This window comes from Rhizopus delemar, genomic scaffold, assembly GCF_000149305.1.
Source record: "Rhizopus delemar RA 99-880 supercont3.7 genomic scaffold, whole genome shotgun sequence".
Classification (NCBI taxonomy): Eukaryota; Fungi; Mucoromycota; class Mucoromycetes; order Mucorales; family Rhizopodaceae; genus Rhizopus; species Rhizopus delemar.
In genome coordinates, this window is record NW_027137833.1 from 1350994 (window position 1) to 1363278 (window position 12285).

Consider the following 12285-nt stretch of genomic DNA (forward strand, 5'->3'; position numbering starts at 1 on the left):
GACCCTATTGGCTAAAGCAAGGAAGGTTTGATTTTGGTCATGCATAATGCGTGCAATGTCTTGAGGTGATTGAGCTTTATTCTTAGTCCACGATTCTGCAGTTCTCTCAATTTCCCAAACTGTTCTTTTGTATTCTTCTACTCTGTGTGACAATTGCTTTGCAATCAATGAAAAGTAACTAAAGAAGAAAAGGAATGGTAAATAAAAAAACAACCTCTTCTTTTCTCTAAAGAAAAACTTACTCATCCTCATCTGAATGACCAAATAGCCAACGACGTGGAGTACCAGGATGTTTGGATGCTTCAATAACAGCACACCCATCATTTGCATGTCTTAGTTGTTCTCTTACGGTATCATACAGTGATTGAGTGGATTCCAAACGTGATTTCAACATACTGGAAAGAGCATCTAATTTCTATTGATTGTATCTTTGTTTAATTTCATTCATTAATTACCCTCTTTCTCTCTCTTATATCTACCTGTGATAAAGATTCAGTATCTCCTTTACAATTTTCCATTTTTTGAATCAACTGAGGCATTCTGTGGCTCTTTATATATTCACATCTTTGACCTTCTGTGCGAATGTATTTTTCCAATTCATCCAATTCCTTCTGTGCTTGTTCAGGGAGTTCTGTAAATCGGGTGGAAGAAGAAATGTTGTCAATTCGGAAACTAGTATGTTGAACAGTTTGGTTTTGACTTGCAAAAAAGTAAGTAAAACAATTCTTATACAGCCTAAGAAAAAACTTACTATAAACCGGCTAATGAGGGGGTAATCAAGGAAGCATATATTTGACTAGGTGGCTGAGTGGGTACTTTGGATAAGTCTTCTAGTACTTTAGCAAATGAGAATGGATTAGGTTTGTTTTCTACTGGAGCACTGGCTGTGGGTCCAGTCAAAGGGGTGGTCGTCGTGATGGTTGTAGTAGAAGAACTACTTGTTGCTCCTGAAGTAGATGCGGTTGATCCAAAAGTAAATGGACTACTGGTCACGACGGGTGTACTCTTTTTGTCGTCCTTTTTACTATCTGTTCCAGGGGCACCGAATGTAAATGTCGGTACTGATGTTGCTGCAGCAGAAGTAGATGTGGTAGTGCTTGGAGGCTTTGTAGATGTTCCAAAGCTGAAAGTAGGTGCTGCCGCAGCTGCAGATGTAGTGGATGTGGTGGTGGTGGCGGCAGTTGTATTTGAAGACCCAAAAGTAAAACCTGTAGCTGGTGCAGTCGATGTTGCTGTAGAAGATGCTCCAAAAGTAAAAGGACTGCTAGAGGTAGTCGTGGACTTTCCGGGCTCCGCAGTTGAGGAAGCTTGAGTTCCTGCTATTTTTCCAAAAGAAAATGTGGGTGCTGTTGCTGTTGTTGCCGTGCTTGTAGTTGCTGCTGCTGATGTAGAGGTAGCTTCAGTTGGTTTACCAAATGAGAAAGCTGGTGTTGCTGTTGTAGGGGCTGATTCTGCGGGTTTCCCAAAAGTAAAAGCAGAACTGGAAGCAGGCTTTGTTGTTTCGGTTGACGTTCCAAATGCAAAAGCAGGTGATGATGTTATGGCTGGAGCACTTGGTGTGGACTTTGCAGTACTGACAGTACCAAATGTGGCACTTGCAGTAGATGAACTACCAAAGCCAACATTAGTTGAGCCAAAAGTAAAAGCGGGAGCAGGAGTTGCAGGTTGTGTGGCACTTTCTGAGGTAGTCGCAGTATTGAACGTAAAACCAGTTGCACTAGGTGCGGCTGCAGAATTAGCAGTGGGTGCAGCACTACTTCCAGTGGCGGCTGCCTTATTTGCATCAGTATTGATAGGATTTGTAGAGCCAAAGGCAAACGCTGTATTGTTAGTAGGTGCGGTGAAAGTATTAGAAGAAGTGCCGAAAGAAAACTCAGATGCAGTGCGTCGAAGAGAGTTGTGATCAGGTGTACTAGAAGCGGGAAGTTCTGAAGCACCTCTTTTTAGTGGAGAAGGAGATGTAGCGAAATTGAAGGCAGTATTGCTAGCTGGCTGGGAAGAAGGACTACCAAAAGTAAAAGGTTGCGAGCTATTTGAACCAAATGAGTTACCGGGAAGGTTAAAGCCTGTGGAAGAAGCAGCTGGGCTACTGGGTGCACTACCACTAAAGCTAAGATTGCGAGTGAGGGATTCATCTGGTTTGAAGACAAAGTTAATGTTACAATTGTCACTCTTGTTTTTAGATCTCTGATTTCGTTTACTAGTATAAAAGAAAATGTAAGCAAGTTAATCTTTGGCATAATTAAGGAGTAAAAGAAGCTTTTCTTCCTCTAAACTCATTAAAAAGAAGATAAAAAAGCGCGTTCGTTTTAGTTTACAATTTACCTCATTTTCTCTTATCAAAGAAGAAAGCCCTGTGCAGAAAAAAAAAAAAAAACTAAGTATTTTTTTAAACGCGACACGAAACAGTCACTTTTCTCATTATGCCTTAAGGAACTATATCTTTTCGTCTGAATTGGTCAAACAGTCTGACAAAGTAGTAAGTTACCATTTTATTCAGAGAAATATAGGTTATTTAAGATCTTTGAAACAAAAACTTTTAGAACTTTCCTTTTTAAAGGGGAAAATCATTCCTAAACTTTGAAAATTCTTTACCGTATACCTTTTCTGAAAAATGTAGAAATTTGTACTTCAAAAATCCTGTAATATGTTTTCTTTAATTCTTGATATACAAAGCTGTCTCAAAACCTTCTAGTAATAGTTTAACGTGCCACCAAGCTTAAACCTGAAAATTTTTTGACAATTTTCAAAAGCTATAAACTTTTCCACAAATAATCCAACAACAAAACAAAGCCATAACAATTATTATATAAACCTTTCTGAATATTTCTTATGGGTTAGATTGTTATTTTTATTAATAATATTTTTTTTTTATATCATTTGAAAACATGCGGTATTTCAAAATTTTAGCTGGCAGTCCTTAAGGGAAGACATATATTGAAACAAATTTTTTTAATACCGTATGGTAGACGATAGAGAAAAATAATAGTCACATATTACGTAATCAATATGAAAGAGCCCGTACTATAACATAGGTGCCTCTTCTCCCTTATTCATACTCTAAAACTATGCCTCCACTTAACACTAGAAAACGAGCTTATCTTAAAAAACATAGAAATGAGACGAACCAATTTGTCCCTCATTTAAGAGATCAAGACTGGGACATGAGCGATTCTGAGCTTATAGAATTAAGCAACATAACTGAAATGCGTAATGCTGATCCTACAATCAGCATGTCAATCAACAATGTTTTGCTTGATAATAATGTAAAGCGAAACAGACCTTTGACTTATTCGAAAACCTCTAGGTCAACACGCTGGAGACGAGAAAAAGAAGCTAAATCTGTTAATGATAAGGGCAAACTCAAGAGTTTTGGGTTTGTATCTATTGCCCCAGTTGTAGAAGCCAGTTCTCCCATATTGTCAAAGAATGAAATACAAATTTTGAGAATCCAAGAAATACTTCCAAAACTTCAAATGTATGTGAAACCTGTGATGAACTCGAAGGATAAAGAAAACACGATCGAGAGATACAGTTTTATGCAATACTCTTCGATTTATACTTACTTTATTAAGAGAATTGAGGGTATTCCTATTACTTTGGCTTCTCGTGAGGCAGCTAGAATTCATTGGGCAGATAACAACGTTGCGTATCGTGCCATGACTATCGTAAAATGGGCTAAAGAATATTTGAGTCAAGGGGTGTTATCGAGACATCGACAAGGTGTTCATTCAAAAAGAAAGTCTTTTCTTAATGATGCCGATATCAAGGAAATGGTTCTCGAAGAAATACGTAGAATGAAGCCTGCTGAACGTTTCTTGGTTACTATTAAAAAATTCATTGATGAAGTAGTTATCCCATCCAAATTGGGCGTAATAATGCAACCTGTTCCTGAAAGCACGCTCAGTAACTATCTCCATGAATGGGGTTACGTCTATAGAAAGAACAAAAAAACCATTTACTTCGATGGTCACGAACGCGAAGATGTGGTCAAGTATAGAAACGTTTGGTCGAAGAGGATGCTCGAATATATGGAAAAAATGGATTTTTACTCTGGAGAAACTGAGGAAGATGTATTGGAGCCAAATGCATTACCAGAAGGCGAGAGAAAGTGCGTGTTCGTTACGCACGATGAAAGTACTTTCTACGCAAATGATGGTAAGAACGATATGTGGTTAGCTGATGGAGAAAATTACATCAGAAAAAAGGGTCCTGGACTATCTATCATGGTGAGTGAGTTTCAATGCCCTTGCCATGGAACAATGAAGATTCAAAAGTGGTCTTCAAGAAAGCTGTTCAAGGCAGGTACTGCAAGAGATGGATGGTGGACTTCAAAACACATGGTTGAGCAGTTAAAAGAAGATGCAATCGGCCTTTTCGAAGCACTTCATCCCAATTGTGTAGCTGTTTTTCTTTTTGATAACAGCTCCAATCATGGTGCTTTTGCTGATGATGCTTTGGTCGCCAGCCGAATGACTCTCAATGAAAAGCCTTGGCCATTGAGTGAGAAATTCCAGTTCCGAGATACTGTATATATCTCAAGATCCACAGATATGGAGGAAGTCCAGTCCTTCTACTATGAAAAAGAGATCAAGAAAAGGGATAAGAAGGGAAACTTGAAAACAAAAAAAGTACGTTATTTCAAGGGAATAAGAAAAATTTTGGAGGAAAGAAGTCTATGGATTGGACATGATCTGGAAGGCAAGAAATGGAAGTTACATTGTGGGGCTCCAGATAGAGTTAATCCAATTTGCTGCGCTCTCCATTTTTTAGAGAATTGCCCTGATTTTAAAAATCAAAAGTCTGCTTTGGAGGAGGTGATCATAAACTCTGGCCACGTTTTTGAGCTGTATCCTAAATACCATTGCGAATGTAATTGGATCGAAATGTACTGGGGTGCAGCAAAAAGAGAAGCTCGCTTGAAATGCGATTACTCCTTTAAGTCTCTTGAGGAAAATATCGATTTATTTTTGGATAAAGCCGGCGATTTAGCACATATACGTAGGTATTTTAGGAGATCAATGGACTTTATTGAAGCTTATAGTCGATGTACTGATGGCAGAGAAGTTGTTCAAGAGGTGAAAAAGTTTGTCGAGAAAAAGTATTTGTCTCACAGAGAAGTCAGAGTGCCTTCAGATTTGGTATAGTTAACAATAAATATCATTAAAACTAGGCTTTTTTTCTAAGAAAAAAACGTCATTAAGTCCCTCTAATTTCAGGAAATAAGCAATGTCTACACTAAATGCCATGAGATGTCTAAAAAAAAAAATACACCTCATGTCCACGATGTCAAAAAAAAAAAAATTGAAACAAAATTAAAATTTTTCAGGTTTAAGCTTGGTGGCACGTTATCTATAGGTAAATGCTTACAGGCTATACCATTGAAATATTTCTTGCCTTTTATTGTTGTTAAATTTCAAGAAAGTAAAGTGATTGAGATGATAATAAATGAGCATTTAAATCAACGTTCACAGTAAGGTGTATTAACTTAATTCTTTTCATCTTGCTCTAATCATGCTTCTTTAAATTTTGAGCAGTAATTTTATTGATTTCTTGTTTAAATAAAGCCATATACTTCGTGAAGCTTAAGAGAGAATGCTTCCCCTAATTTATAATGGTTTTCAGTCTAAACAACAGGATTATTTGATTCAGTGCTCTTTTTAATAAAGAAAAGCCAAGCTTTCGTTTTGTAAATAATAACAATAAACGGGATAATAGGTTGCACAGCACTGAAAATTATCTTGTAGAGTGGTTGTTGTTTACCTTTGTAGCTTTTCAGACTTCTGAAGTTACTTACATCATACAAGAAAAGTAGGAACGTTTATCATGTAGATGCATTAGCAGATATGAGTATTCAAACAAAACGGCATTAAATTCAACCAAAAGCTACGAAAGCTTTACTATTAGAATTTACAGACTACATGCTTTTTTTTTAACTACATGCCAATCACTGAGCTCACATAAAATAAAACATAGTAACTTTCTAAAAAAAACATATTATAGGATTTTTGAAGTACAAATTTCTACATTTTTCAGAAAAGGTATACGGTAAAGAATTTTCAAAGTTTAGGAATGATTTTCCCCTTTAAAAAGGAAAGTTCTAAAAGTTTTTGTTTCAAAGATCTTAAATAACCTATATTTCTCTGAATAAAATGGTAACTTACTACTTTGTCAGACTGTTTGACCAATTCAGACGAAAATAAATTAACTGTTTTTATTGTAAAAGCCATTCCCTAGCTCTCTTGTTTTTCTTTTCTTGCTTCATTTTTTTAAACCGTTCAAGTTCTTTACGAGTTAGTTTCTTTCTCGTCCCTTTATCTAGCAGCCTCATTCTATTACGTTCTTCTGTATAAGCATCTACATCAAAATAAAATTGCATCTGCCTTGTTGCCCTATTCTCGATAGTGAAATTTTCCGGGTTTAAACGAGTGACATCCTCCTGTGCTGTAAACTTTCCTGTTCTAGAGTTAAAATATGCTTGGGTGGTGTATAACTGAGAGTAATCTTGTGTTTGATCGTAAGATTGATGATTGACATCTGCATGGGTAATTTGTGCGTAACTCTTTAGTTTCTCTTGGTCTAATTCTCCTGCTCCTATTTTTTTTCTGGTTTCTGGATCCAGTAAATAATTTGAAGGATCACCATTTTTAACTTTTATCTCTGCATTAGGATCAACCCAAGTCGTTTCGTTAGTCGATGTATTCCACCAGTAATAATTCTTATAATTATCATCCCATACCGATGTCCAGGTACCAGAATCTTTTTGTTCGCTCTCAGCACGTTTGCTATCTGTTTCATCATTTTCATCTTTTAATCTGTCTGGTTCATTTTCACATTCATTTTTTTGTTCTGATTCTTTACTAAGTTGTTCTATGGTATCTACATCTACATGCTCTTCTTCTGATCCATTTTTCTTCAAACCATGGAGCTGATCATAATTACAATTATTTGTCCTGGTCATTTAAATCTGGCAGGAATTCACTTGAAGGAAAAGAAATACAGTTTGAGTTTGAATTATTTTGCCAATCATATATTGATATATTGTTGTTTTTGTTAATTTGTCTATTCAAACTTGCTTAAAAACATATAGAATATCCAATCACACTCATCAAAATGCATTGCTAATGAACTATGTGTGAGTTGGATAGCTGCAGTTCATGCTTAATCTGCCATTGGTCTGCTGAAATGGATGGACAATACACTAAACTAGAAGTAAGGAAAAATATCGTTCAAAGCAAGGCCTTCTCCAAAGTGTGTTTGATTCATAATATTAAATCTAAAGGTCATAGCGGGTTAGTATACTTTTCTCATTTATTTTAAGATAATTTGCTAACACATTTCATTCTTTTTTAATTACAAAAAAAAATAGATAACAAATTAAAGTATACAAAAGAGCAAAAGAAAGTCTAAGCTGAAAATGTTAGAAATAAACGGTTCAGCTTTTATTAGCTGTTGTGTTTTGGAAACTGGTTTGAATGATTGGCCTTGTAATATAGATAAAAAAACTTGTGTTAAGAACTAATTATATAATCGAAATAAGAGCATTAAGGAAGAGAAAATAGCATTTCTTCTATATACTATAATTATCTCCTTGTTGATATCCAAAAAGAAATCAAAAATGATTTATTTAGTTTTAAATAAAAGATGGCAGGAATATATGATGCCTTCAAATAAAGGATTTTATCACATTTCAATCGTATAACCTAATGAAATTCTCAAATGATATCTTAAGCTATAGTACAACGCCCACAACGTCAAACGTTATTTTATAACAATTAATTGGCAGTAGAAACTTTATTCAATGGTTTTTTCTTCTTTTTTTTTAAAAAAAAAAAAGCATTTGTATACTTGAAGTGCTATCTCCTTAGCAATGCTGACTTCTTTCATAACAATATATATTTATATCTTAATATTTCTTTCTATGCTTTTGTTTTCCTCTTGAACTGTTTTCAAGTTTGGATAATATTAAGAAGATTTTTAAGCTTCAACTCTTTTCATTTATCTCGTGCGTATGTAGCTTCAGAATAAGTGTAGTCTTCAATATCAACATGTATGTGACAAATATGATATTAGTATAAAAAGTCCTTTTAGTAAATCAATAATCCATGGAGGATTCGGAAAAGAAAGTGTCAAGCAAAGTCATTCCGGTTTTATCTTCTTCTTCAGTAAGTCTAAGGATTGTCGAGTTTACTAAAGAAGGGAGAGAAGAGTAAGGCAAGGTATCAAACCTTCTCCTGACCAATGCTGCATTTCTTTCCTTTTTCAACTCCAAAATGTTGTTCATCAAGCCTTTGAGCAACCTTTATTATTGAAAATGATTGTTAGAATTTGTATATAATAGATGAATAAAGGCTGCGTTTACATCTTCGTGTAAGAACAAAATTTCATGACGTTTGATAATGCTTCTATTTTTATGAACTATCATATATTTCAGTCTGGCTACAGATAATCTATCTTTTTAGCTGGAAGTTGGCTACCATCAACAATTTATTTTTAACTCAATGAAAGTTTCATAAAGATGCTAATTCGCATGTTTATCAACTATGCTTTGTTGTCAAAACAAAATGAAACTTCTAATTAAACTAAAGATTAACCACCTTTTCATCATAAGAAAGGTGTTCATGATAAGCGTAGCTAATGTTGTTAAGATTGTTCATTTTATGACATGATTTATTATCAAAAAGAAAGGAGAAAGAAACAAAATTTAACTTTTGAAGAGATGGAAATGGAAATTCAAATAAGCACATTTAGCGAGTACTACAAAATTTGAATGTATTTAAACCTCTCTTATAATTATCATATTAGTCTTGTAAATAGCATTCATCGGGCCTTTTAATAAAAAGATCATATGCTGACATTCACTGATTTGTGTATTATAGCACTATAAGTACGCAAGAGATGATAGGCTATCATCCAGTCAGTCTATAGTATATATCTTTATTGTATAAAAATAAATATAATAAACATTAGCAAAAATAAATAATGCATAAACCGCTGTCTCTTAGTCCGGGTTGAGTCAATGAATGGTATAAAAACTAACTCATTTGTGTTTTAACATGGAAGTATAATGAACATATATGGAGAAAGGAAATCAGTTAGATCAAATCTAAAAGCATCACATTGATGGTCAGCGCGCTGCTTTTTTTTCAAGTATATCTTGAAAAATTAACAAGTTTTAGAAAAGATTTGAAAGCTGAGCTTAGATTGAGAACATAATAAAATAATAAAAGTACATAGAAGCAATAGTGAAAGATACTAGTGTTAGTAAAAATACGACACTTCAAGAATACAAATGCTTTTTTTTTCAAAAAAAAAGAAGAAACCATTGAATGAATTTTCTACAGTTTATTAATTGTTATAAACTAAAATTTGACGCTTCAGGTACTGTATTGTCCTGCTGGATAAACTAAAACATTAATCGCCAGCAAGGTGGCTGTTTCTTTGAATGTAATCTGAAGCTATAATAATATAAGCCACCGTGACTATTTTTACAAAAAGAAGTTGTGAGGTTAATTTAGTTTCGTTTTACACTTTGAAACCTTTTAGTTTTATCCATGGCCAAAAGAAAGAACAATAACACAAAGCCTGAAACTACTTCAGCTGTCAAAAAGGGGAAGACCTCTCACGATGAAGTAAGCTCTATAAGTGATCTATCCTTCTTCATACTTACTTTTGGATTCCTTTTTTACATTAGGTGAAAAAAGAAAAAAATCCTGCATCGACTTCAATCAAAGATTCAAAATTCTCTCAAAAGAAGAATCAACCTAACAAATCTAAACAAAACGTCTCAGCACCGGCCAAAGTGGAAAAATCAACGACCAAAGAAGAAGAGAGTGACAAACCTGTCGCTGCTTTAGAAATTGACAGCTTTGATTGGACAGGCATCAACAACAGAGTTGATTCCAGTGATGAAGAACAAGAAAGTAGTGACGATGATGAAGAAGAAATCAAGGACAAAAAATCAAAAAAGAAGGAAGTGGAAGACTTAACGGCACAATTAAACGAAAATGCACCTCAGAATGCTCATGAATTTGAGCGTTTATTAGTTGGATCACCCAACTCATCTTATTTGTGGATCAATTATATGGCATATGAATTGAAATTATCAGAAATTGACAAAGCACGTGCTATTGGAGAACGTGCATTAAAGACAATCAACTTTAGAGAAGAACAAGAAAAGTTGAACGTCTGGGTTGCCTTGCTGAATTTAGAAAATAATTTTGGCTCTGAAGATACTCTGCAAGAAGTCTTTAAACGTGCAACCATATACTGTGAACCTATCAAGGTTTACCAACATATGACTGAGATTTATGAACGTAGCGATAAATTGGATAAAGCAGAATCTGTTTGGGAAGAAATGTGCAAAAAGTTTGGTCAATCACCCGAAGTTTGGACAGGATTCGGGCTGTTTTTGCTTCAACAAGACAAAACTGAAAAAGCAAGAGAAATTCTTCAAAGAAGTTTAAGGATACTCCCAAAACATGAACGTAAGTTTTCTTTATTATGATTAATGAGCATTAGTATTTATTTACTATGAATTCAATAGATATACAAACTGTATTGAAGTTTGCTCAACTTGAATTTAAGCATGGGGAAGCCGAAAGAGGTCGAACATTATTAGAAGGCACTGTTAGCAACCATCCAAAGCGATTAGATCTTTGGAACGTTTACCTGGATATGGAAATCAAAGCAGGAGATATTGACATGGCAAGGTAGATAACAGTTGGTTTAAAAAGGACGTTGACTAATGTACTATAATTATTAATGTAGACGTTTGTTTGAAAGAGTTGCTTCATTAAAGTTTTCTTCAAAAAAGATGAAGTTTATTTTCAAGAAATGGTTGCAGTTTGAAAAGAGCCACGGATCTGATGATGACGTACAAAGAGTGAAAGAAAGAACATTGGCATATGTTGAAAGCATGTCTTGAGTTTCTTTGTAAATATTTTTTTATAAAATAGATGCTACTTTTTGCTTGTTTAAACGTAGCATTTATCTTTGTTTTTATTATTTCCTTTGTTAAAAAAAAATAAAGTATTCACAAATAGAATTATCACCCTTTTTTGGATTTCTTGGCTTTATATGCTCAAAGTAATTTGTTGGTGAACTGTCAGTTATCATACCCTAGTGCTTTTCTCGTTCCAAAGTCTTACAGGAAAAGGATATTGTTAGTCTTTATATATATCTTTTGAGGACCATGTTTTTATGCCATACCAGACATTATTTATACGAATACATCCATACAAATATGCATGGTTGTGATTTACCACTGGAAATTTATAGGCGAGATCACCACTGCATCATCATCATCATAATTATAGATTAAACTACCATGAAAAAAACTGTTGAGCATGGGTGCTAATCCTTGATTTCCACAGGGTGAAAAGTACGATGTTAGCGTTGAATATAGCCGCATTTTGTTCAGCAATATAAAAGAGCACAGGCGATTAAACTTTCGTCACATTAAAGTTCAGTAGCTTTCCAAGGAGTCGATGCTTTTCTTAATATAATGAACCTGCGCTTCTATGTTATCATTATTAACAGTATGTATTCCAATTCTAAAGTGAGTAATTTTCAAAGAGAAGTTTGGTACAACCATCGTCATTATTATCTTTACCAATTCGAAAATATGTATGAGATAGGCAACGATAAAATCAAACTTAATCAAACAGTGAATGTCAATTATATTTGCTTCTAAGTATGCTTTAGGGCCAAATGAGCTGCGCACATTTGTTACATTGATTAATGGGTAAGCCAAGAGCAAGAAAAACGTGAACTCTACTAATGATAATTACTTTTCTTTTTATTACATGGATGACACGGTAGAGCTATGTATAGTTTTTGAAAGACGAGTATTAAGGGTATACCAATGGATTATTTGTTTTACTAATAACATTTTAACAGCATACTAGAATGGTAAAGATTTGAATATCTGTCCACTTAGGTTTTAGTAATTTGAAAGCTTTCGTAAAACGGCGTCCAACAAAATCAATAATAATAAAATTGGAGGTCCTGTTGCACATTATTTCTCAATATAATTTGACGCATTGCCAATATTTCCAAAAATTTTGTACCGTACATGTATATTATAAAGGCAACATTAAAGCAGCAATAAATCCAAAAGAAAGATAAAAAAAACTAAACCGCGTATCTCAATCTTTTTATATGCAATATACACCATTTTCAGAAAGTAAATTCGCATTTTTACAAACTTTATAATACAATATATACGAAAAGTGACAAGTAAACGCGACATTTATTCCTGAAAATAGTATAAATAAATCCTCA

At 34.2% G+C, this 12285-nt stretch overlaps 4 protein-coding genes across 4 annotated transcripts; 2 read left to right on the plus strand and 2 right to left on the minus strand.

Moving 5' to 3' along the window:
• Positions 1–238: 238 nt before the first annotated feature.
• RO3G_09717 (uncharacterized protein) lies at positions 239–2330 on the minus strand (the record flags this gene model as incomplete). Its single annotated transcript, XM_067664302.1, has 4 exons — positions 239–415; positions 480–672; positions 752–2200; positions 2326–2330. The coding sequence occupies 4 exons, from the start codon at positions 2328–2330 to the stop codon at positions 239–241; spliced, it is 1824 nt and encodes a 607-aa protein (XP_067520403.1).
• A 738-nt stretch (positions 2331–3068) lies between these two features.
• Positions 3069–5147, plus strand: RO3G_09718 (uncharacterized protein; the record flags this gene model as incomplete). The annotated part of the gene is made up of 1 exon (XM_067664303.1): positions 3069–5147. The coding sequence occupies one exon, from the start codon at positions 3069–3071 to the stop codon at positions 5145–5147; it is 2079 nt and encodes a 692-aa protein (XP_067520404.1).
• A 1067-nt stretch (positions 5148–6214) lies between these two features.
• RO3G_09719 (uncharacterized protein) lies at positions 6215–6961 on the minus strand (the record flags this gene model as incomplete). The annotated part of the gene is made up of 1 exon (XM_067664304.1): positions 6215–6961. One exon carries the CDS (start codon positions 6959–6961, stop codon positions 6215–6217), a length of 747 nt encoding a protein of 248 aa, XP_067520405.1.
• A 2593-nt stretch (positions 6962–9554) lies between these two features.
• On the plus strand, positions 9555–10927 carry RO3G_09720 (uncharacterized protein; the record flags this gene model as incomplete). Its single annotated transcript, XM_067664305.1, has 4 exons — positions 9555–9632; positions 9695–10487; positions 10547–10712; positions 10771–10927. The coding sequence occupies 4 exons, from the start codon at positions 9555–9557 to the stop codon at positions 10925–10927; spliced, it is 1194 nt and encodes a 397-aa protein (XP_067520406.1).
• Between the last annotated feature and the right edge of the window lie 1358 nt (positions 10928–12285).